The following is a 25,764-nucleotide window of genomic DNA, read 5'->3' on the forward strand; positions in this document are numbered from 1 at the left end:
GCAGGGGCTCAGGGGCTCATCTGGAAGCCTGCTTCTCAGGGGCTATAAACCAGGAAACCTCCATCCTGGAAGAAGAAGAGAGAGGATTGCCCACTCCACCCCAGGGAGGGCAGAGGGTGAGGGGAGTTGTACTTCTCTGGGACATCAGCCGCCCTGAGGCGTCTGCAGACTCAGCACAGTTGGCTATCTCCTTGCTGCTCCAGGTCTGCCACAGTGCAAGTCTACAATTTATGTATGTGCCAGTCCCACGGGCAGCGAATCACAGCCATGGCCGTCACTGGGGAAAGAGGAGGGGGATGCAAAATTACTCTAGAAAGACAATGATCTGTCCCAGCAGAGAGGCAACTGCTCCGCTCCCTACAAGCATTCACCTGGCCCAGGAGCCAGCTTGAAAAGCTCCCTAGAGGATTCCGAGATAGGATCAACTTCACTGACCCCTGCTGCCTCCGCAAGCCAAGCACTGCTGGGTCGTGGGGAAGAGAAACCAGTAGCTGACCAGGCTGCAATGAGGAGCAGCACAGCCAGCCATGCCCTCCCCAGCCTGACAAAGAGGGAGAGGAGGGTGCCTGGGGAAAGCGATGGCTCAGAGCAGTTGGAGAGGGTTTTCTCATTGTGTTCAACATCGCTAAGGAGTAAGCGAGGAGGAATACCCCACACGCACACACCCAGCTGCTCCTCCTAAATCGCAGTCCTTCGGAGCCTGAGTATTTGTTGTACATACAGCCCAGAAGTGAGCTAGCTGCTTAAGGCAGTCCCGGAGAAGGGCCAGACATGGCACAGCCTGCCAATGGGATTTCATTGGTTCATAGTAACCGTTTAGCTTCCTTAGCGTGGGTACTAGCGAGAACAGACTCGGAGTAAGTTCCAGAGGGAAATGGCCTGAATGTGCCAGTGGGTGAGCACTGGGCGATGGCACAAGAAGGGGATGGACAGCAGAGCCTGAGGGGCTGCTCTCCAACTGGCAAATGGCCAAGCCATTAAGAAAGGGACACCAAAGACAAGCCCATGAGATCATCTCCAGCTGCAATCCCACACACACCCAATCCCCAGGGCACGGGGCCACCCCTCATGCCTCTGCATCGTAGGGCCATTAAGAGTCGCACCCCGTCCAGCGTGACCCAGCACCCTTTACAGTGTGAACCTATGGCACACCTGAAAAGACGTTGCAAATCCACCAGGAAACAGTCTATCTTCTGCTTGTTACTCTCTGAAGAGTGAGGCACGTCCACTGACAAACAGAAAACAACCAGCAGAAAGCAGAGATGGACACACTTCCCATCAAATCCCTCCAGGTCCCGTGATCACTACTGGCACTGGGCAAGCAGAATCCATGGCCACAGTCCCTTTCTCCTTCTACCAAACAGACATTTCTAAATAGCAGACCAGCTGTCAAAGATGCCAGCAACCAATCAGAATTGCCCATCACTGTACTTCTGGCAAGACCCCCTTTGTCTCCCTCCTATCAAAGCAGGGAACCAACAGTGCCCCATGTAATGCATCCTGCCTGGTGGACACTGAACAGTGAGTGATTGATACTGCCCCATGACGGCGTACCCTTGGAGACACACACATTGATGCACTCCCTGGACCTGCCTCGTTGGCTTTAGCAGCCAGACAAGTGACGGAACTCACTGCAATCAAACAGGTGCTCCTGCATGGACAGTCCCAACATGGAGTCTCTCTAAATGCAACGTGGAATACCGGCCCATCAGCATTCATTGCCAGGAGATGTGGATGGGCAGTTGCAGCCATGAGCTATACCTAGCCAGCAGACACTGAACAAGATGGCCAGTGCCACCCTTAGCCTTGTTTTATCCCATCTCCTCAGCCTGCCCACATGGTGGGGAACTGCCACCTTCAACAACACTCCAGCCCTTCCTCTTCGGACCTTGTACCCGAGCATAAACCTCCCCAGCAGGCATGACAATGTAACTGAGCTCTGGGATTCAGGTCTCCTGGACTCTACTCCTAGCTCGGTCTCTGATTAGGCAATAAACCTCGGGCAATTCACTTCACCTCAGTGATTCAGTTACCTCCCCTGCAACAAGGGGAGGATGTAATAACACAGGGGATATGGCAAGCTTTATTAATGAAGCGCTTTATTAATTGTTATTAATAATGTGCATTGAGATCCACAGATGACAGGAGCCACCTGCTTCTATATACTAAATTGGCTTCTTTGCATGGGCTGGCAATATTTCAATCAGCACAACACGTACAAAGGAATAGAGCTGCAGTCTGGATGGGTTTTTTCTCCTCTTTGAAGCCCCAGTCTCTGTGGACACCAGTTTGAATACACTCCACTTCCAAAGGTCCCTGTCAAGAGGGATTGCACTTGGGAAGCTAAGGAGTCCTGCTCGTTTGATTTGTCTTTGCAAATTATCATCATTCTAGCAAATTTACCAAAAAAAAATGATGTTTGTTTGCTTTCATATTATCTGTGTGGAGACCGTTAACATCTCCCGACATCAAATCCAGAGGTGAAACCTGAGACTGAGTCACGAACCCAGGGTTAACCACCAGTCCAGTGACATATGGCACAGCCAACAATTCACAGTAGTCCAGAAGTGCTTTGTAGATGACCATCCGTGAAGTCAGCACCCGCCCCAGCATAATGGATTGCAGAGTGGAGCGTTATGTGGAAATGGATTCCCACCTGGAACTGCTTTCTTTTCTGTTTTTCTTCATTTTATTTATTTATTTGTATTGAGAAAGCAGAAGCCAGCACACTGGTGACTGGGCCCCAGAAGGCACTTTTGGAGTGACTGGTAAAAGAACATTTCCATGCCCCAGTTCTGAAATTCTAACACAGCCCCTGCTTCCAATACCGGAGCTGACCAGCTCCTCATCAAAACTATCTGCCCTTCATTTTGAACAGGAACCCCACACATACTCCCACTTTCCTATTTTGCTTTTCCATCACAGAGTCCCAGTGGCCGGGTGACACCTCTGCTCTAGCTGAGGAGAGCTGAACATGACTCCATCTAGCACGTTAGAATGAGATCATTCTCTTGCCCCTGAGAGTAAGCATGTCACGAGTGGAGCATGCCCAGCCCCTGCCAAGCTGGGGGAGCGAGGCCCAGGATTAAAGCAGACTGAAGAGCAGCTCCCAGCCTTTAATAAGGACTAGTAAGTAGCACTAGTCAAAGTCAGGCCTCAAAGGAGCACAGCATTTGGTTAATGAGGTTGCAACACAAACATTTGTGCACTTTCCCTCCTTTGGGGATATATTTTAATCCCTGACAATGGATTCAATAGGGCAATTGTCCCAAAATCCTGACATTAGACCCCTACTGCTCTGCTTTTACACCATTGGGACCTGCTGTTGGATCCTACCACACAGCACCCTCCTCACCAGTCTTTTGGCCACACCACTTCACGCACCGAGGAGAACTTACCCACTGAGGACCACGATGAAGTCCATGACATTCCAGCCGTTCCGGAGGTATGAGCCCTTGTGGAAAACAAATCCCAGAGCAACTATTTTAATCCCAGCTTCAAAGCAAAAGATCCCAATGAAGTAAGGCTCTGTCTTCTCCTGTGGGAAGGGACGAAAGAGATTGGTTAGAGAGGGAGTCGCAGCAAACGTCTGGAGGGGAATGCTGCTTATACCTTTTTATTTAACATTGTGCTGGAGTTTGGCTGTTCCACCATGCTCACTACTCGACATTGGGCCTCATTCTGCCTGCTCTGCTCTCAGCACACTCTGAGGCCCCACAAAACCCTTGAATAATTAACTGCAGGGCTCGGGCCTCATCTCTGTTCCCCAATAACCCTCCCTGTCCCACTTTCTAGCTGAAGACCCTTTCTGACACCTCCATTAATAGCAAGTATCCCTGCCCAACCCCCCAGAGTTGGAGAAGTCTTTCAGGAGCATGAAGAGCCCAAAGGAAAGCTCCAGCCACATTCTGTCCTTCCCCAAAGGCACTCTGGGATCACCACCATCAGAGAGACAGAAAGGAGATCACACCTCCAGTTTTCTGAGAAGCTGTAGGCACCAGAGGCTTAAACCTCAGCAACTGTATTCGCCAACGGGCTTGCTACCAGCTAACATCCACGCCCGTAAGAAAGCTGCAGCTGCTTCCAGGAGAGAAGGAAGATACGAGAGAAAGGCACTTACTAGTCGTCGGGACATGGGTGTCTTGTCATCCTCGGGGAGGTGCTGCTCCAGCGCTAGAACGATGCAGTTTGCAATGATGGTGGCCAGGATCATGTATTCAAACGGCGTGGAGGGGATAGTTAAGGAGCAGAAATGACATAACAGAGATGGAACAAGTCTCTAATCCACAGACTCCCTTCCTTTCTCACCCCTTTGTCGCTACTTGTGACTGCTCAGGAAGCGATTACCATTTCTCCTCACGCATGCGCGCACGCACACAGCAGCCAGATAAGCTTCCATTTTCCTCTGCTCCTAGCTAGTGGGGTGAGACTTACTGATTCAGCTGTTTGGAAATGAGACAAGACAGCCAAGAGCACCAAGCCCATCAGCAGCTTCTCGCCAGGGATCCAGTGGTCCCCAGCGCTCCTCCTCCACCTGGTAACTACAATGCTGGCACTGGTGATGGAAGGAAGCCGATGCAATACAAGGGACTGGGCACCCATAGTGAGCTCCTCAGCCAGAGGTAGCTTTGAACTAGGACGATGCAGGATGCTGGGGGGCCGGAATACACATACAAAGATGAATAAGTACAAAGGTTTAAAATTGCCCACAAGCTTCCTTCAGAGCCCACATGAAAACCGATGTGACCCAGCAAGCCTACCAGGTCGGGCTGCAAAATATAAATGCAAAACACACCCATACTTTCGCCGGGAGGGAAGGGCTTTATCTTCTCTATAAAGGTCCAACCCAGCCAACTCTCCTTCACCAAATTCTGCTGAGAATCTGGAGAAACCCCAGTGCTTCGACGATCCCTCGTAGCCTCACACCCCTCCTTCCCCGCTCAGTCCTACCTGCCATCCTCAGGCAAGCCCCCAACCTGCCATTTCCTTGGGGGCCTCTCTAGCCAATAAGTGCCCAGGCTGGCATTAAATACAGCCCCCAATATGGAATTTAACATCAGTCACCTGCATTTATAAAAGCCTAGCTCAGCCCAGCTGGGCTTGGGAATTATAGACCAGTCCATACTCTGCCATTTTTGGCTAAGACCCATGGCAGAGAAACACTGGGCTTACTCGTGCATCTGACTGATTTCAGTCTGGTTTCAGGCAAGGACACACGGCTGAATCTACCTTTGTTAGAGTCATAAATGAGGCACTCCCTACAATGGACAGAGGAGATCTGTCCTTCCTTGCTGCTATTATCGCGTTGCTCATCATATTCCACTGCATTGCCCCACTGGTCAGTTGGATATGACTGGGGATGTTTGGAACCCATTTGGGCCACGCCTGATAGAACATTCCCTATTGGTATCATTGGTTCAATTCCCATCAACCTTGTAGCTCAGATGCTTTCTGCAGTCACTTAGGGATCAATGCAGCTTCCGATGTGCTGTCATTTCTGCACGGTATCGCTAGGAGCTCTGAGTGAGGTTTGGACCAAACAATACCCATTGCCCCCTCTCCAGCCTTTGAGAAGGTTATTAGGCATCTGGGTGCTTGCAGTGAGGAAATGAGATATTGGGTGGCTTGGAATTGGCTGGAGACTGAACTACAGCTCTCCAGGCCAGGGGCTCGTTTGATTATAGTGGATCACACAGCCCAGCACAGAGCATGCTGTCAGCACTTATCAAGGAATCAGAAACAAAAAATACGGCAAGACTGAAATTATCTTAGATGGGTCAAAGAGGTTACGTGAGGAGAATTTCCACAAGTCAGCCATTCGGTAGTGGGAAGTCCCTCAGAGGACAGCATACCACCAGGCCTAAGGGGGTGTAATGCAGAGTCCCTCAGAGGGCAGCAATCAGGGCCTAAGGGAGTGTAATGGGGAGTCCCTCAGAGGGCAGCATACCCCAGGGTCTAAGGGGGTGTAATGGGGAGTCTCTCAGAGGGCAGCATACCCCAGGGTCTAAGGGGGTGTAATGGGGAGTCTCTCAGAGGGCAGCATACCCCAGGGTCTAAGGGGGTGTAATGGGGAGTCTCTCAGAGGCCAACATACCCAGGTTCTAAGGGGGTGTAATGGGGAGTCTCTCAGAGGGCAGCATACCCCAGGGTCTAAGGGGGTGTAATAGGGAGTCCCTCAGAGGGCAGCATACCCCAGGGTCTAAGGGGATGTACTGGGGAGTCCCTCAGAGGGCAGTATACCCCAGGGTCTAAGGGGGTGTAATGGGGAGTCCCTCAGAGGGCAGCATACCCCAGGGTCTAAGGGGGTGTAAAGGGGAGTCCCTCAGAGGGCAGCATACCCCAGGGTCTAAGGGGGTGTAAAGGGAAGTCTCTCAGAGGGCAGCATACCCCCGGGTTTAAGGGGGTGTAAAGGGGAGTCTCTCAGAGGGCAGCATACTCTGAACCTAAAGGTGGGATTTTCAGAAGCACTCAGCATTGACCCAACTCTGCTCCTGTCGGATTCAATGGGAGTTTCCCTGTTGATTTTAATGGGAGCAGAGTGAGGCTGATGGTGAGTGCTCTTGGGAATCTCATCCTGGACACAGCTTTAGAGCAGGGGCTGATCTCGGAAGATTTGGCATTAGCTGTGGTCACAAGGATCACAAGGTCGACTCCCACCTTTGCTCTGCAAGCGCTGCCAGCCCAGCTTGCCTGATTCTCCTCTTCCCCCACAAGCACTTTCGTGCTCCCAGGCAAAATCCATACAGCTGCTGCCTTGACCTCCTCAAAACTCACCTCTGCTGTAATGCATAAGGACTCTGCCCTCTGACAACAGCTAGCAGCTTTGCTGCTGACTGTCTGAGGATGGCGTACACCTGGCATATCAATCCCCCTGGTTCCCCCAGCCCACCTGTTATGGCTTGGATTCGAGATTGTAAGCTCTTTGGGGCAGAGAATGACATTACCTATTCATTTGTCCTGTGCCTAGCACAATGGAGCCTGACCTGGCTGGCTTCTAGGCACTACTGTAAGCTGCACATTATATAACAACAACAGTGCAGGCTGGTTTTTGCCAGCTCAACTGCAGCTGTAATTCTCCCATGCTGATCTGATAACTGTTACGCAGGAGGCCCTTTGTGATGCTGAGGTCAGACTGTGCAATATGCACTTAATGTGGGCTACTGAAAAGGCTGATCTGTCAACTCCTACCATTATGTAGCAACTCCATTATTGCTGGAGGGTAGGCAAGGCGGAGCTTTGGGGCTGGAATGTACTATGTAGGGACCAAGTACTAATATTATTATTGTTATTAATATTACCTGCTGCTGTGTGCCCTTCACCACCTGGCAGCGTGGGCAGGGATCGACTTTAAAAGGTTGGGGGGTTGACTGTTCAGGCCATTAATGGTCTGGGTCCTAGATGCCACATCTGACTCCCTGGGGTATGTTCCATCTGTCCCTCTGGGATCCAAGGAGATATGGCTGCTGGGCTCTGATCTCAGAGCTCCCTCCCTCCCCCCGTTTAGCCCAAACACAAGCACAGAGTAAGGCCTTTCCAGAGCACATCAATGCACCTCTCTCTTTCCAAAAGCCTGTGGCCTGGCACACCGATTGCACTGGCACATGGGTGCTAATCACCATATTTCAGCCTCATGAACCTGAGCCACATTGGGCAACTCTCCAAGGATCTGACCTCTAGGGGCTGATCTGAAAACAGCCCCAGCCCTGTGGACCCTCAAAATCAGTATCACCATCCAATATCTATAACATGATAGTCCCCAGTCAGGATAGGGGACCCAGCATGCGGGACAAATACAGGAAATGGACACTCCCTGCCCTGAAGATGACAATCTACCATCAATGGGACTTCAGCCAGGAGTAAGGAGCTGTGTGTAGAACTCTGTAAGGCCCAGCATTTAGATTCCAAGCAGTGTAGGTGCACCTTGACACCCACAAGGAGGCCCAAGATTTTCAAAAAGCGATGCCTCCAAGTACAGGTGTCCACTCGAGATGCTTTGGCAGAGCCTAAGTCTCAGAAGTGGGTGACAATTTGGGCCCTTTAAGGCATCTCAAGTTGGACACCCTGAAATGGAGGCACCCAAAATCACTGGTCTCTTTGAAAAATCTGGATCAATGATTTCAAAGGGAGCCCACCCAGGTGTAAGGCCCCAGGCGCATTGATCTGACTGCAGGGCCTGAGTCTGTATGTGTTTTATCATGAAGCAGCTAGGGTCCTTGGCAAAGAGAGGTGATATAGCATACACATGGCAATTAATTATTAGGATTATTAGCTTTCAAATTAGACTGACCCCACTACAAATCACCTAGATATTAACATTCTCTTAATTGGGGGGAGGAGGAATAAACTGAGGGTTCTTCGCATTTAGAAGAGAGCATGAAGCCTAGCCCCCTGATCCTTTGATCTCAAGACGGCTGTGTTAAACAAGCCGGACATGTAAAGAATTCCCTCCTCCCATCTGGCCTGCTGCCCAGCAGAGCCAAAACAAAGCTCCCTTCAGAGCAAAAAGATGACTAAATCCTTGTCAGTGACCACTGATCTTTAACGCGTCTTTGTAATAAAAGTACAATTGTCATCAATGAACACGAGGAGACGGGTGATGCTTCCTAGCCCCTGCTACCTCGCAGCTGGGAGGCAGAAGGAGGGGACCTTAGATACACCACTGTTTCGGGATGGAGAGTCATATTTCAAGAACAGTGAGATACTAATGGAGAACAGACACCTCTTTACCCCGGCAGGTGAGTGAATCAACTGCCATGCTCCCGCTTCCTGGGGGACATTTTCCTCCCAGAGTTCAAGAGGAGGCAGTAGATCCAGTGCACCAATTCACTGTACCAGCTGTGTTATGGGAATAAAGATCCCAGGCAAAGTGAATAGGAGTGGCTGTTTACACAGCAGGCAGGAGGTCTCCACAGGTGCCTCGTTTAATTTTGGGCTTGATCTTCCCTGTAAAAGAAACTGGGTGAATTCTAGGTCTTGTGACAGTTTGGGAGCATGGTGGGGCAGGCTGGACAGGTCTGTTGGTGCCTTGCCCTGCAACGCAGTGATGTGCCCAGGGGGGCCCATTGCACCAGGCAGCAGCCTAGCAATTAGGGTTCAGCATTAGCTCAGAGAGCTAATTAGGCCCAGTTGAGTTCAGTTAGGCTCAGCACTTTTCACAGAGGGGCTGAGTTACTCCCCTGGGAAAAACACAGGAGGGGATTGCTGACCAGGAGGCAGGATAGGGAGCCCTGGGGAAGCAGAAGTGATGTCCCGTAAGTTGGTTTGTATGTTTGTGTTGGAGCTGGCTGGCTGGAGAGCTGCACGGCAGGAAGGGAGCAGCCAGGGACTTCTGCCAAGTGTGTGCCACTGGAGTTAAAGCAGAACTCCTGAAATAATCCTGACAGGGAGGGATTGTGCGTTTAAACCAGAGCCCCAATCAACTTCTCCTCTCCAGCTGCCCACCGTCTGGCCCTGCCATGCATGTCTAGATAGAAGCACATGCGCTGTGCAGCCATCCCACGGCATGGTTCTGCCACCGCACTTCACCAACCCCACCGCCCCTCCTGCTATGCCAGGACCCACACCCTCAGTCATGTACCTTAGTCCTGATCTGCAGTGCCCTGCACTGTCTCCTCTGCCAATCCACCTCAATGCCGACCTGCACTCCCTGGGCTGCTCCAGTTCTCTGGTTAGCATGGACTGTCACGGGGTGGGGATGGCTCTGGGATCTGAACAAACATCCACTGGCAAGGGATTACATTGAGACCAAACTACTCATTTCCACCATTTCTCTTTCTGTGCAGGTCTTTGTAGTGCCCCATCCCCATCGAAACTGAACTTCTCCCAAGTATTTAAAGTCGGAAGCAACAATCTTTCTCTGTCTGCTTTCCTCTCCCCAGCCCGTAGGAGAATAGTTTGATCAGTGTGGAGGGAGGGAGGGAGGGAGGGAAGGAGGAATGTGACTTAAAGCTAAGCAGAAGTGATGTCTGCATTTAGCTCTGAAAGTGGAGAGGCCTGTTCCCTTGGCAGATGTTCCAGAAGTGAGGTCCACCGTTTAGGCCCATCTCCTGGGTAGTTCTGCCTCCAGCTCTCAGAACCGCCCCCTGCTGGTCAACAGTATAATTGCTTCCCTGAAACAGCTGGTGGTTTGGGGGTGGTTGTGATGAGGAAGAGGCAATCCAGGGCCAGACCTGTGGGCAGCTTTGAATAGCGGGCCAGACAGACCTTGAACTGGACTCCCATTCAATAGTGAGCCCATGCAGAGAGCCGAGCACCAGAGTGACTTGCGGTGCTAAGCAGATGGGCTGCTGTGCTTTACATCGGCTGGAGCTTTTTTAGGGCCTGTGGCTTCATTCCTAGACACACTAAATTACCCTACTCAAGCCTGGAGATCATGAACGTGCATATCACCATAACCAGGTCTGTGTCCCATAGCATGGGGCATAATCTTCTGGCCAGACACAGGGAAGCTGAGAAGTACAAAAGGACTTGTAAGCTGCAGACCAACTTAATCTGAGGCCAGATGCCCCAGATCGTGGGTGAGACTATAGAAGTGGGAGGCTCTTCAAAGCACTTCCCTCTTGCTACCATCCTTGCCTCATTCTTGCCTGGGTTAAGCTTCAGCCAGCTGCTCTTCTATCCAGGTGCTGGTTTTGGATAGCCACTGGGAGAACTAGAACATTGTGACATCTACCTTTGCGGGAGAGGTGAGATAGGGCTGGGTACTGCTGGCACGCCTATACGAAGCTAGGACTGAGCCTTGCATGACTCTGTGGCTGAGGGCTTTGGAGGTGCAGGGAGAGTTGACCCTCTGGGTTTGGTCTAAGACCTGAGCAATTTTTTGGGCATGTCCCTTCACTTCTGCAGCTTCGTGAAAGTAGGGCAGGAGTATCACCTATCTGGTGACCAAAGACAGGCTTTCAATCCATATCTCCAGTGATCTCGCCAAGATGAGCAATTGCAGAAGTTAAGACTTCTTTAGCCTGGTACAGAGAGGAGTCAAAGGGGATTCAGATGAGGTATGGACAAGCCAGGCCACTCAATGAAATTAATGGCCGATAATTTAAAAACAAATAAAAGGAAATATTACTTTATGCAGCACATAGTCATCCTGTGGAATTAACTGCCGTGAAGTCACATCCTATTATTGATATTAACTATGGCAGCATTAATTACGCTTGTCATTAGAAAGGATAAGATTGAGGTGGATCAAATCTCCTGCTACAGAGCATATGCTGGGCACCCCAGCAGTCAGGCAGGAAGGCGTCGGCCACCTGCAGCATTGCACAGTGGTGGGCCTTGGGGGAGGGTGGGTCTCATCAGACAAGGGCACTACTAGAGGCAGGACACTCTGAGTGGCGTGGCAGGTTCTCCATTCTCAGATGAAAAGCGATATAAATCTATGGTGCCACCACCCCGCAAACTGGGGATGTTCTGTGCTCAATCGTAACATTTACCTTACAGGGTGGGGCCAGAAGAGAGTGATGGAAACTGCCATGAGCTGACCAACCAGGTACCAAAAAGTTTTCCCAGGGGGCTTTATATCAGCTGTGATTTCCCTTCAAGGCTCCTGTTAAGGCCACACGTTGCTTTGTTCCCCAGCCACACCCGCCAACTTCTAGCAATTACATAAGAAATAATATCTGGACATGAGCCACTGGCCTGTTTTGGGTCTTTTGTTCCCTTTTCCTGAAAACCTGTGAGCAATTAACACTAGTTCAAAGAAAACAAGTGCTTTAGCAGTGGTGCTGCAGCGAGCAAGACAAGTCCCTAGGCGCTAGATCCACTTGCCTAGATGAGAAGTGTGGAGCTGGCTGGCAGCACTGGAGTCCCTTTCCTCCCGCAGGGTCTGTTTCACCCTGACAAGTGGTGCTTGCTATTTCTCACTCCCTTCCTTTCTGAGCCAGACATTTAATGCCCCTCTCTCCTTCATGCAATCTTTAAATTTGATTATCCCAGGATGGAAAAATCCAGATGGAAAAACCAGGTAGCTCTGATAGAGGCAGGAGCCAGAGGGAGGCATGAATGCTGTGGCTGGGGCATTACAGAGTGGGACAGAGGCAATGGCAGTGTCTGGTAGGGCAGCGCTCTCTAATCTCTGTGAACACAGACCCAAGCTGAGCAATTCCACTAAGAGGGGAGAAGTGGCTTGTAGCCGCCTGATCCTTAACACAGAGGTGTGGTGCACAGAGACGATGGGTGGGGGGTTCGAGAGCACAGTGTTGGCCCAATTCTTCCCCAACTGAAGTCAAAGGGAGTTTCACTACTGACTTCAAAGGGAATAGTATTAGGCCATCTCCTTTGGGAATCCCACCCTCAAGGCCCAAGCATATACTGCTCTTACACCAAGTGCAAGTATTCAGATCGACACTGAGCATTGCATGCAGGGATCTGTAGCCTCCATGGGCCCCATACCTCCAGACCGAAGTGGGCAGCTTTGCTTGGCCCCATTCTGTACAAATGAAGTGGGGTTCTTGGGCAAGTTATCAATGAAGCCCTCAAACGGGTCAACTTTGGGTGTTGCTGCCTTTGTGTTACCCCCCTTCCTCCAGAACACCTAGCACTGAGCGAGTGTCCCTGAGTAAGCTGGCCCAGCCAATGTGAGGACAAGATTCCTTCACTCAGATCAGGGGAGGAGTTAGAGCCAACATTTTCAAAAGTGGCTTTTCATTTTCAAAGCTTCATGCTTTAGGTGCCCACCGTGTGACACCTTGACCCTACATCTCAGCAGGGCTGAGCACCCACAGTTCCAGCTGACATCATTGGCCACTCTGGGCTCTCAGCACCTCAGAGAATTAGGCCCATGGTCTCTCAGTTTTGGACCCAAGAGAACACTTTGGAAAACTGGGCTGTAAATGGCCTGGAGATCCCCAAATTCCTCTGCTCCACCCCAAGAGAGATAAGAGTTGGAAACTATTAGCAAAAGTGTGAGGGGAGATTCAATAAACACTAAAATCAGTCTGCCTTTCATTCTGCCAAGGAGGTGATGATCCTCCCAGCTCAGAGTTGGGGATCCCCAGAAGATGCCCTGTCTCTCTCCCGCTTCCTTCCTTGTTAGGTGTCTAATTATACAAAACTTACAGTCACCCAAAATGCACAGTAACACTTGCCTCCCTCTGAGCCTGGTAATGAGAGCCTGTCTCTCTCCAGCTCTCTCATTTTACCTTCATCTAGCTTCTTGGATAAGATCATTAAGGAAACGATAAAAATAGGTTTTCTTATTGATTTATCTCCTTTATCCAATGCTCTCTCCCTTGAATAGTTGACTTGTTTCCTTAGCAACTCAGCTAATTCCAGCCATGCTGCACACCTGCCATTTGTTAATTTCCTTCCTGGTGAATTTCAAGATGGGGAAGGAGATGAGAGGCCAGTGGAAGCAGTGTTGACTTGTTGTTAGTCATCAAGCCAGACAGAAATTAGCCCAGGCTTCAGCAATAACCCACTCTTCTCCCCCACCCCCAGCTATATCCTGTCCTGGAAGCACTCCACTAGATTCTGACCTGGTCTTGCTTGAGCCATAAGTCTGTGTAATAGTAGGGATGGTGCTCGGTGCTGTGCCCCCTTCTCCTCCATCATCTACTGAATTACATCAGAGCGATAGAGGCAGAACTTTTTTGAAGTTACCACGTGGGGATTAGCTAAGCAGAGCAACAGAAGGGAACGTGGAGCTCTTTCCCTTCTCCTAGGAAGAGCAGCTAGCTAAGGAATATGGGCCTTGGGGGAGCAGCCTCTATGCTACTGCGTGCTTCCCTCTGGTCACAAGGGAGTGTGCACCTACACCAGAACCACCAAGGGAACAGGTCTAGGATAAGAGCTAAAACCAGACTCACTCAGAGTCTATTGCTCATGCAGAAAGCACGCCCAGATCCAAGCCCTGAAGGAGAATTTATGATTCTGACAGCATGCTGATGCAATATACCCAAATGGCTGGATAGGACATAAATCACACCCTGGCTGAGTGCTGCAGAAAGCCTTCACAGATTCACCTGCAGCATCTGTGAGTTAGTGATCTGAAAGCAGTGAGATCATGCTAGCTTCCTCACCCCCTCCCTGCCTTCAGAAATGAAATATGCTGGTGAAAGGGTGGGATTGAGAGGACTGGGGGCTGAAGCTATCCTAGCATCTGCATAGAGGCCGGACCCTTTTAAAAGTCTGCCTTAGAGAAACCAGCTGATAGGGAAAGGAATTCAGTTCCCATGTTTATTAAATCAGGATTTGCTACACCGCCTCACCAATGATCCCCCAGCCCTGCAGTCAAGGAACCAATTTCTCCTAGGCTTCTTCTCGGTCTCCATCTTCATTTAACTCTGACTTCCCCCATCGATAGACCCTAATCCAAACCCTGGAGGAAGCACTCCCCTCTGAGATGAGAGGGAATTCAGCCTCTATGTTCATTCATTCATCTCTTTGCTCCCAATCCCCTATTCCTTCTGCTTGTCTACCACCAATCTCCTCTCTCTCCCTCCGCACGTGACCCCTGTGAAGGAGCCTTCTCCTTCGCAGCCCCTGCCACTTGAAAACCCTTCCTCTCTCTGACTCCCCAGCACTCCATCTAATTCCAAATCGCAGCTGAAAGCAATTCTTCTCTTCCCTGCCCCTCTCCTGTAGACGCTGCAAGGAATTTTGGGATACATTTTGCATGAAAGATCCTATTCCCAAAATAAAGTTGTAGGGTACTGTCCCAAATTCAGCCCAGAGCTTCTCCACATCCCCACTTCACTAACCCTGATGGGGGAAGGAAAGGGGACACAAGAAAGTGAAGCACCTTTCTACAGTGGGTAGGGAAGTTTGTTGTTTGGTGCTGTCTTTAGTTCAATGCTCTGAACACTGGAATTTCGATAATGGTCTCATGAACATACTCAGTCTTGTGACATTCATGCCTCTGTCCTGTTCAAGTCTGGTTTAATGCTTGAAAGAAGACTGGGCTCCTTCTAGAATTACTTCTCTAAACCTATCACCCACACACACCAATTGCCATTGGGTACGCAAATAGCACTGAAAATACTCTATGCATATACCTTATAGAATATATATTTATATAATGTGTGTTTGTGGGTATGTGCATTTGAATCATGTCTCCATATGGGGAGGAGCTGCAGGGCTGGAACATGGGTCTGCTGGTCCCTAAGCAACTGCCATATTCACACCACCACCTGACAGCTCTGGCAGCACCGCAATTGATGGGCTGTGAGCCGTGTGGGCCCAACACCACAGGATATGTCACCCACAAGGAGCCTGATTGGTAGTGCTCCCGGAGTCCCTGATTGGTCCAGGCACATTATTAAGCTGGGTGGGAACACTAGGAAGGTGTCTGGGCAACTAGGCAGATCCTAACCTGGCTGCTGTTACAGACCCTGCTCCTTCACCTTGCTTTGGTTCCTGGCTTCCAAATCCAGCTCTGACCTTTAGTTCCAGCCCTACCCACTAGGCATGACTGCCCATGCCCTAACCGTGATATAGATACAAATAATGGGCCAGACCTACATTTCTGATATGGTCCATTTGTCTCCAGTAGCACGAAAGAACTGTGAAAGTGCCTACATTGAGCAGCTAGAGCACCCCAGTTGTAGGGAGCCTGTCAGAGCATGGCCAAAAGAAGAGGTATGGCTAATGCATGCTGCACTCCAGCAATCCTCAACTGGAGCTGTGCCCTCGACAGGGCTTTTACTGCCAATGAAAGCTAGAAAAGCGCAGAGGCTGCTCTAAATTGCAGTGTGTGCCAAAGAAGCTGACAGCAGCCCCCTGCTATTGGGGGAGCACAGATGTGGTGTACAACCACCCTAGCCCCTCCTCCTCATCTCTTCACACCGATGTCTTGCAGCAAAGAGACCTCCATCATACCGGAGGATTCGGGCTATTGAACCCAATTCTCCTTCTTTCACATCAGTGCCACTTAGTTGACTTTAATGGAGTTATTCTTGATTTAGGCCAGTCTATGTTACAGGGAGATAAGACTTAGTATCTGGAAGCATTAAAAAAACATGGTATACAATTCTAAAAGTTCACGCTCTAAATCTACATTAAGGGCCAAATTCAGATCTGTGTAAGTGGGCACAACTCTACTGCCTGCCCCCACCTACATAAGGTTTGAATTTGCCATTGTAATGTATGCATGTGGTTGTTTACCTGTCATATATGCAATCATATCTGTATACAAATAGTTTTTTCTCCACCCAGCCTTGCCTTAACTGGAAACCAAATCTCTCTCTCTCTCTCTCTCTCTCTCTCTCTTTCTCAAACAAAAAAGAATCACATCATGTGATTTTGCTGCCTTAACATCAGTTTTTTAACTTTGGTTGCCATAGCAATGGGATGCAACTTGGCGTCACCATGACAACAGCTGCCTCTGTTTAAATTCACCATCTGACAGGCAGCCTCTCTCTCTCTCTCCAGCTGTCAGAAAGATGGACCTGCCATTACACCTACTCCCAAAGCAGGCTTGAAATCTAATGAATGAAAGGCAAAGAAAGCAGCACTGAAAGAACATCAGAAAGATGTCAGAAGGCTCAGAATGTTTCTCCCAGGTAGCATGGCCATGCTACCGTCCCGAGGCATAAGCCAATGGATGAAGTTACTCCCATTAGGAAATTCCCAGTACTAGCCAGTTTTGTTTTAAACAAGTCCTTGCAAAACTTTTACTGCTCTTCTAAAGGCTCCTTTCTGGGCCCTAATCACCTTTAATAGGGCACTGCAGTACATAAGCCAGCATGCTGGAATTGTGGCTGGGCACGAGAGACAGGGAACTGCAGTCAGGCATCCCCCCACAGCTGATCCGTGCTAGGTACTAAGAGGGCTCTGCTGTGCACTGACAGGGCACTGTAGTAAGGAAGTGCCTACCAATGGCCCTGGCTGGGCACTGACATAGAACAGCTGGGCATTGATAGGGCACTGCATAAGGAAGCTTGCATAGCAGGTCCTCACTGGTCATTGTCATGGCGTTGCTAGAGTCCCCATTGTGTCCAGACAGAGTAATGCAACTAAGGGCTTGTTTACACTACCTGCCGGATCAGCGGGCAGCGATTGATCCAGCAGGGGTTGATTTATCACATCTAGTATTGACTCCGGTACGCCACCAGAAAGAGAGTGTCAGCTGTCGACTTACCACAGTGAAGACACCGCGGTAAGTAGATCTAAGTACGTTGACTACAGCTACGCTATTCACATAGCTGACGTTGCGTATCTTAGATTGACCCCAGCGGTAGTGTAGACAAGCCCGAAGATCCTCAGGGATCTTCCCCACTGCTTTGTACGCCTGTGCAAAGTGACTGCATAATGGGGGCAAAAAGTGCAAATGACCTCACAGGATGCAAGGCAGTGGAGAATGTGGCTCCCACTATCTGGGATCTCAATGGGCACTGTTGCAAAGTGGTTGTCACAAGACCACCTCTGCCACAGGAACTTTTGATACAGATGACATCAGAGCCAGCGCAACAGAGAAGATGAAATGAAGGCAAAGGGAGAGAGAGAAATGTTGTCCGGAGGCCAGCAACTGCAGCTTAGCCCTGCACGTTTGGGCCGTAGTGTGAACTCCTCCAGTTAAGCAGGATGATTATGATACAGCACACACACTGCCACTAGGTCATTACTCCCAGCACAACGGCAGATGGTTCCTGAGTCGAACAGGGTTAACTAGCACTTTCTGAGGTTTTAAACAACCACAATCAACACAACTGTCCTTCATCTGAACAATCTAATACGTCTCAATGAGGCTTCTTTCCGGCTTTGTTGGTTTTCAGCAGGCAGTGCCAATGCTGCCAGCAAACAGGAATGCGTCCTCAGTCTGTATCAGTGATGTGAGCAGAAAATTAAACCATGTGCGTCTCCTACAGAACAAAATCCACAGACTAATTCCAATTCCAGTCTAGTGGAGGGACAGCTAGGCTGCTATGTCCAAAACTTAGCTCTGGACTTTCTGTCCCCGGTTAGGAACACAGTAAATGTGGAAATGCAACTGGGATGTATTTCAATTACAGCTATCCTGTAAATTACAACTATGTGGAAATTCACTGCCATTCTGTCGCAGACTAGGACAGGGTTCCTGTGGGGAGGGGTTTGAGGTAAGCGACTGTTATATAGAGGGTTCTGGCCTTGATTAGCATAGGGATGTTGGAGAAGAGAGGGTCAGCTGCAAGTCTCATGGAAAGCCATTCTCCCCTCAGTGTGGATGGATAAATATTAACAAGGGGATACATACAAGCATCAAGGGGGACCCTATGCCCCCTGCTGTTTATTGAATTAACAGGGATACCAGGAAAGAAGCAGACAGAGGACTGGAACCAGGGACCAGCAGATCACACACAAAGAGATTTCTCTTTTGGGATAAGACACCCGCAGAAAAAGTGCCCACTATTTATTGCACCGGTGTCCAGACAAGCTGAGGGCGGAGGGTGAGAAAGAAGAGAATAAATTCTCTTTTTATTCATACCCATTGGTTTGGTCTCTCTTAGAGAAGTATGGCAGAAGAAAGACGACTATAAAATCAGGAGATTTCTACAGCTGACTTTCCCCTACCATAGGGCCTCACTGAAGCCAATGGGACAACTCACATGCTTAAAGTTTAAGCACATGCTCAACTGCTTTGCTGGATTGGGGCCAGAGAGCTTAGAACCTTGCAGAATCAAGCCCCATAGGTAGCAACACTGGGGTTAAAGAATAAAATACCAGGATATTTCTCCAGCTGACCCTCTGCAGTAGCTTTCATGCACCTTCAGATCAGCCCAACAGCTTTACATGTCAGCATTCACCAAGTAATCCTAGGAAAGCCTGCATGGTCAATGCATAATTCATGAAGATGCACACGAGTCAGTCCTTGGGAAAAGGAGCCATAATCACAACACAGCTTTTGTTTGCTTCTCCCCAACACACTTTTTTTCTTTTCTTTTTTTGGAGGTGGGAGTTGGTCTAGTTGTGCTCAAACCTGATTAATAGAAGATGAATTGAGCAGATATTGATAAGCTGCTTCCCATCTCACACTAACTGAATTGTAGTTCTCCAGGCAGCCAGGCAAATGAAATAAAAACAGGAGGTCTGGGCATTGACAGCTGCTCCCCTGACAGAACAAGTGCAGTCAAGGGAGCAGGAATGGGGCTTTGTTTTTAACAGATGTAATTCAATTTTCATTTGAATTTTAAAAATGACTTAAGAAAAACAAATCTAATGCTCCTTTAGCTAAAATACAACCGGCTCCTGCCTAGTATTTTGCACATTAACAGCCAAAAAGGGGCAATTCCACCTGAAGCTAATAAATCTGGTTTTCAGTTTTGTATGATTGAGAGGATTGGATCCCCCACAAGAAAAGAAAGCCCTTGTCTCATATTTCTCTTTCTTCCTCCTTACGTATCATCCCTGTTTACACTGAAAAGCAAAACTGAAGAGGCTGCTGGTTATAATTACACATTTACCCAGCAGATATACAGGCCTGAATCACCAGTTCCCAGTTATTTTTATCCCTATTACCTAGTCAACTGGATTTTGATAAAGAAGGCACCTCTCCTCCCCACACCCTCCCGATCCAAGTTGGTTTTTCTCTGTGTCACCCCCGTGATAACCAGCACCAATCACCCGCTGAAAATAGCCAGCCTCCTACCTTGGGCAAGTCACCCTCTCATTTACTGTGGTCAAGATCTAAGACTCTCCTCCATCAACTAGTTTGATTGCAAGCTCAGAGGCAGTTCTGGGATTCAAACAGCAGGCTTTGCTGTAGACTGTGGAGACACTCACACAACTGTTTGAAGTCAGTAGCACTGGTTAAAGGCACTATCCCTTTTAACTGATTGCACCAGTGTACAATTACAGGGAGAAAATAACAAGCATTTTACATTATCTGATAATAGTATGCAATTACTATGCCCCCTCATTAGGAGACTCTGTTATAAGCTTAGCCCTGTCCTAAATTATTGCACTTTTAGCTCTCACTCCACTGAAGTGCAATATAAACTGTCCTGTCATTTCAGACATTTTGCCACAACACAAGATGATGGTACCTCCATGCTGTCTAAAACAGAAGGATCACAGTATTATGTTGACAGATTGAAAAGATGAAATGTACACAGCATTGGCGCTTTGCCTTTAACCACATTTCAGTTTTCAGTCTCAGTGCATATTCCACTCTGTCCAAGACACACATTCGTTGTACAAGGTTATCGTCAAAAAACCCGGTCAACGTAAGTGGTAGCGGAAGCTACCAGGTCATGTGATGAAGAACAGCATGAACTCTTTCAGGCAGATGAGTTCCCTGGAAAGATGAGACCTTCACTTGTTCCATCTGTTCAATGGACAAGTGATCAGAAGGAGACCAGGATTCCAATATTTAAATTAGAACTGTGCCTACCATTTGCATGGGAATATAGTATTTACTTTGACAAATGGAACTAAAATCTAAACTATTGTTATGCTTTGTAAATTATTGGAAAGAATAATGTGGGGGGAGGGGTTTAAGTATAGCAGGAAAGCACTATGAATGTAAGCTGTATGGGGGCAGAGACTGTTTTTATATTATGTATGTGAACATCATCTAATACAAGGGGACCCACTTGGGGATTCCAGCCATCAGCAGCATATAAATAAATTATGATAAAGCAAATTAATTAGCCCCTCCTTCCATCTCACAAAACAAAGCTTATTAATAATTTGACATATTTTGGAAAATAAGGCTTATTCATCTAAGAAAGGGCATGCAGTGGCCCAAAGAAATTTGCACAGCTACTCCTGGGCTGTAGATATCTCTTGATGCTTATGCTCAGACACCTCAGCCCAGACTGCAGAGATGAGTAATACATTATATGGATAGTTAGGAGAATGAGATTTAAACCTACCATAAAGCATCTGAAGTATTTAATAGACTTAAGCTGCTCCTTCAATATCAAAAAGCCCTTTCATTTGCCTTAACTACCTCATGTGCACTGCCAATGGCCTAACATCTTTCATCATGTCACTCATGGGGATTGGGCCCACTTCAGCAAAGCACTTGAGCATGTGCTTAAGAGTTTTGCTGAACTGGGACCTCAGAGTTAGCAGGACTATTTTCTTGGCATATTTTTGTTCAATCAATCCCTCTAGCCTCCTTTCATATTATAGCCTTTCTAAAATCAGCCCTTTGCAGCAGATAAAGGGAATTTTCATTTGGTACCAGGGCAAGTTCCTTTACATCCAAGCAAGGAGTTGTCAGATCCCTCAAGCAAGCCAAGTAGTGGGTCCGGGGAGAAAAGTAATGGCTGAAACTATGGACATTTGTAACTGCAAGTGCAAAATATAGGGCAGAGGTAAAAGTGAACATGGCCAGCTCTAAGCTTGTCAGCTTGGCTACCTTCTGCAGCAAGGAGGCTAAGAAGAGAGCAGTGTGAAAGCAACCCATCTACCACATCCTACTGCAAAACTTCCAGGTTGCCCTGCATCCCACCCAACCCTACACAAAAATCTTCCCTCTGCAATACACCGGACAGCAAGCGATGCAGGGTGAGCCCAGGGGTTCCATTGTGCTGCCACCTCTTTACAGAGGGCGTCCTTCCTGGCACACGGCTGACCACGGAGAGGGAACTGTCCTGGCTGAAGCACTAGCAGGAACTGTAACCGTGCCCCGGCCAGAATTTCCCGGCGAGTGCCATGCAGTGCCGGTGGGAACGCCGCGCGGTGGGGAGCTGTCTATGGTGCTGAACGCGTGCATTGGAGAAAGGCTGATGAGCAGGGTGGAGTCTGGGCTGCTGTCTAAGGAGGGAGGGGGAGGTCTCTGCGGCGGTACTAGGAGTTTTGTGCGGCGCCGAAGCTCCCCTGGGTATCACACGGAAGGAGAGGAGAGCTCTCTCAGCCAGTGCCCGGCGCTGGACACAAGGGAGGGGCTCCTGGGGTAACCCGAGGCAAAGTTCTCTGCAGTATTGGACACCACAGAGCTATCATAGGGGCTGAAAGGGGAGCGTCCTTCAAAACAGGGGCCGCCGGCAGCTGGGGAGCTCTGCAGGGGGCTGAGCAGTGGGGGCACGGGGAGCACCCACAGAACAGCAGCGGGGGGGGTGAAGCCAGGGAAGGGGATGGCTGAGGGGGGGGGAACAGCAATACACACCCTGGTGGGGGAGCAGCAGGACAGCAGTGCACAAGCTTCTTGAGGCCCTGAACCCACCCAAAGGATTTGCACTCCCCCTGCCCCTGTGGAATAAGAAGGCAGCCGACCTCAGCTCTGGTTCTAAGCCCAATTGAGGCGGGGGGAGCGGAGGAGGCCTCCTCCAGAAATTTTCAGCATCTCCCTCTGCCACAAGTGCAGGGAGACCTAGTTTCTTATGCGCTCTGGGCCATTCGGTGCCAGAACAGTGTAGCCGTCCCTTAGCAGTTCCAGCACAGCACTGAAACAGGCAGAGGTTTCCCGCATGTCTCAGTGGGGGCGTGGGGAGGGCATGGGAGCCCCTGGGAGAGAGGATAAAATTAAGGATTTATTAGAAGGCAACATACCACCAAGCAGAGTCCTGCAGAACGCCTGGGCAAGGAGGGGACTGTTCCCATAAAGAGGAACACAGAATCCACTCTGCACAATGCCTCCTCCATTCTAGCAAGTAACAAAGAGCAAAAAGATTTCAAGATCTTTGAGGCTTGGGGAGAAGGAGGGAAGAGTCATCAATGAGCTAAGGGGGACCCCTCTTAAGTTTCTCTGCGTGTCTACAGAGTTGGAGGAGAAGCTGAGGAGTTGAACTGTGAGTTGGTTGTAGGTCCGAATGCGGACACACACACACACACACACACACACACACACACACACACACACACACACACTTCCTCGCCAGACATGGTCCCATGGGTGATCCAAAACTTAGTCTCTGGAGTCGGTTGCAGAGACCAATTTGATTCTAGCCCAGAGTTCTTAAACCAACTAACTGAAGCCTTTATTCCCGACGAGACAATACACTCAACTTCCGCTCGCCCTGCCAAACCTAGGAAAGGGGAGAAAGAGACAGCCTGGAAACCGAAATGAATGCAAGCCTGGAGGGACAGGGGATGGAGAGGAGCGCACCCGATTAACCTAGGCACTCTGTCTCCATGTGCCATCGATTCTGGACTGAAAGCAGAAGGCAGGCGCTTACCTTAGACACACTGCTGCGTGCCTGCCAGCTAATGCAACATACATGTGCTGTGGAATTGCACCGATGCAAATCCGGGCATGAGAAGCAAGGGTTTTCACCAGGGCAATGAGGGGGGAAAGGATATGGCCAGTCGATGAGCTTCTTGGCGTATTTTCTGACCATGTTATCTTCCCCAAAGAGGAAGAGGGATCTGTTGACTGTGAAGCAGTTCTGTCGGACTGGGATGGGGTTGTACAGAGCCATAGTCCTGGCCCTCTGCGCTTTGGTTTGCTTGAAGGCTCCCGGGGTCGCTCCGGAAGGCGCGGGGGGTCCTTGGCGGATCCTGTTCTGTTCAGAGCCCGCATCTCCGGATCCCAGGCGGCCAGCCACCGCCTCCCCAAAGCGAGCCATCCTGGAAGAAAACAGAGAGGCGATCCAATCAAGGCACCCACCAACTACCAAGCAACAGAGCCAGTGGAAGGGGAAAGGGGTGAAGCGATCCCAGTCGGTAAGCCCCCTCTCGGAGCTGCTCAGTCTAATGGCCAGCGCTCTGAGTCTCCTCCATTCCTCTGGAGCCAGGGAGCCTTTCAGCACCAACCCCGAGGCATGCTTTAGATCTGGCCGCCCGCGAGACAGAGCTCTTCTCCCGACCGCCCCGCCGCCTGGGCAGGGAGCAGGCAGGCTGCAGGCAGACGGCTGTCCCAGAGGGTAACAGTTTGCGGAGCTGGGGGGAAGCGGCGGAGAGGCTGAGTCCCTTGGCGCAGCCCCTAGGCAGCATCCGCGCGCTCTACCCCGGAGCCAGGGGTTAAACCAGACGCAGCATCGTATCGGGTCTTTGTTGCAAATCAAAAGGCCAGGTCGGATCCCCTGCTGCCGCCTTTAACCCCGCACAGGAGCCGCTCCAGAGCCCGCTTTGCTCCGGCCTCTCAGAGCCTCCACGCCTCCAAGCCTTGCCATCGGGCCATGCAGCCGGGCGGAGTGTGCAACAGGGCGCGGGGAGCACAGGTGGCAGGCCGGCCCCGCTAGAGTCAAGCGCTGAACTTCCTCGCCAGGGACTCCATCTTCCTCCTCAGCCTCCCAGCTGCTCTCTGGCGCGCGTGGAGCAAAGCGCACCCCCCACTCCCGCGCGCGGCGGAGGGCGGGGGATGCAGCGAACAGGGCCGGCGCGGACTGGCGAGCGGCGGGGAAGCTGCGGCGGCTCTGCAGCCCCCGCGTTCGTTAGCGCTCAGGGAGCCAATGGCAAAATTACACCCCGCGCCTTTCTTTGGGCGGGCGAGCGACGGAGCCGCGGGAAGGAGGCTGAGGGGGGCTCTGGAGGGAACAAAGAAGCGAAGTGGAGTCCGCTGCAAGGAGCTGCTGCCTGGCTGGCTCGCGCTACTCTCCCTCTCCCCACGGGGCCACGTGGGGAAACCCCTCCCCGGCCAGGCAGTCCCCAAGCGCTGAGTCAGGGCAGGGATTTAAAGCAACACCCCCCCACACACCCCGCCCCTGGAGCCACAGCCCCGGAGCCAGCAGCACGCGCCCCCGCAGGGAGCCGCACCTCCTCTGTCTGGCCGCCCGGGCTCCCGGCACGGGCCTGTTGGGCACCAACTCACCCGCAGCGCCGGAGGGGCCCCGGGCGGGTTTGGCTGCTGCAGGCTGAGGCTCTGCGCTCTAAGCCTTGCGCGCACTCAGCGCCAGCTCGGGGCTGGGCCCAGTTCCGCACCCCCGGAGGCGCGAGCCAAGGCCGGGTGCCCTCTGTCCCTGGCTGCCTTGGATGGGCTCTAGATCCGGCCCCCGCTCCACAGGATCCCATTGGCATCCTTCACTTCCACCAGCCAGGCCAGCCAGCGCCAGATGTGCCAACAGCTGCCTCTCGCACCCTCCCAGCAACCAGTGGGTCACTGGAGCCAGTGCCTGGCCACTGATCTCCAGTGCTTCAGTTAGTGGGTGCCAAGGAGGGTAAGCAGACCTCCCCAAATTAGGGGCTTTGTCTTATATACACAACTACGCCCCCCCCCCCAAAAAAAAGTGTCCCGATTTTTCACACTTACTATCTGGTCACCTCCTGCCCAGCTTTGGAAACCTTGGCCTCCTTTCCAGAGGTGCTGAGTCCCCAGGACTCCAACCGGCATCAAAAGCTATTGCCAGTACACAGCATCTCTGAAAAACCAGGCCCAGGTGTCTGGAGTTGGTCACCCAAAAACAGAGCACCACCCAACTCAGGGGCCACTCCTGAAAACATTGTTTTAATGCCCTCTATCGTTGGCCCCCAATCTGCCACAAGCCCCACTGAGCCCACTTCCAGATGTGGTCTTTAATGCTTAAATTATAGATTCATTAAGGCAGGAGCTGTTTCCAGTGTATGGTTGGACAGCGCCAGGCACAGTGGGCCCCAAAGTGCTACTGTCATAAACAAAAAACCACAACACCTGAGTTTTCTTTTTAAGCAGAATGATCACCCCTGCTAGAAACAAGGAGGGTTTGGTGGGGGGTGCAGAGAAGAACCTTAGCGCACAGGCCTGCTTCAGCAGGCAGAGTGAAACTGGGTGGTTTTTTTAAAAGGGGTGGATGTGTGGGTTGGGTTTATTTTAAACCCAAACAGCTGTTAGGAGCCTGTTAACATTTAGATTTCCTGTTTGCTGTGTCTCCAATCACCTTTGCTCCGGAGAGCACTGATCTCACCAGGGAATTGAGTTATAATTGGTGGTTTCAGTATGGTCTTACCAGACCCCTTAGAACTATGCCATTGACATTGTCTTCC

General features: G+C 50.5%; 1 protein-coding gene across 3 annotated transcripts in view; it reads right to left on the minus strand.

The window, feature by feature from the left end:
* CACNA1E (calcium voltage-gated channel subunit alpha1 E) overlaps positions 1–23,609 on the minus strand; it is a 210,875-nt gene extending 187,266 nt beyond the window's left edge. For 2 of the 3 annotated variants that reach the window (XM_065409005.1, XM_065409003.1), the window contains exons 1-3: positions 23,167–23,432; positions 4,121–4,226; positions 3,399–3,538 (exon numbers count right to left, since the gene is read on the minus strand). In XM_065409005.1, the coding sequence (XP_065265077.1) occupies positions 3,399–3,538; positions 4,121–4,226; positions 23,167–23,432 (512 nt within the window). Of the gene's footprint in view, positions 1–3,398; positions 3,539–4,120; positions 4,227–23,166 lie in introns of all 3 variants that reach the window. The other variant, XM_065409006.1, reaches the window with a different exon arrangement.
* Between the last annotated feature and the right edge of the window lie 2,155 nt (positions 23,610–25,764).

Source organism: Emys orbicularis, chromosome 8 (genome assembly GCF_028017835.1).
Source record: "Emys orbicularis isolate rEmyOrb1 chromosome 8, rEmyOrb1.hap1, whole genome shotgun sequence".
NCBI lineage: Eukaryota > Metazoa > Chordata > Testudines > Emydidae > Emys > Emys orbicularis.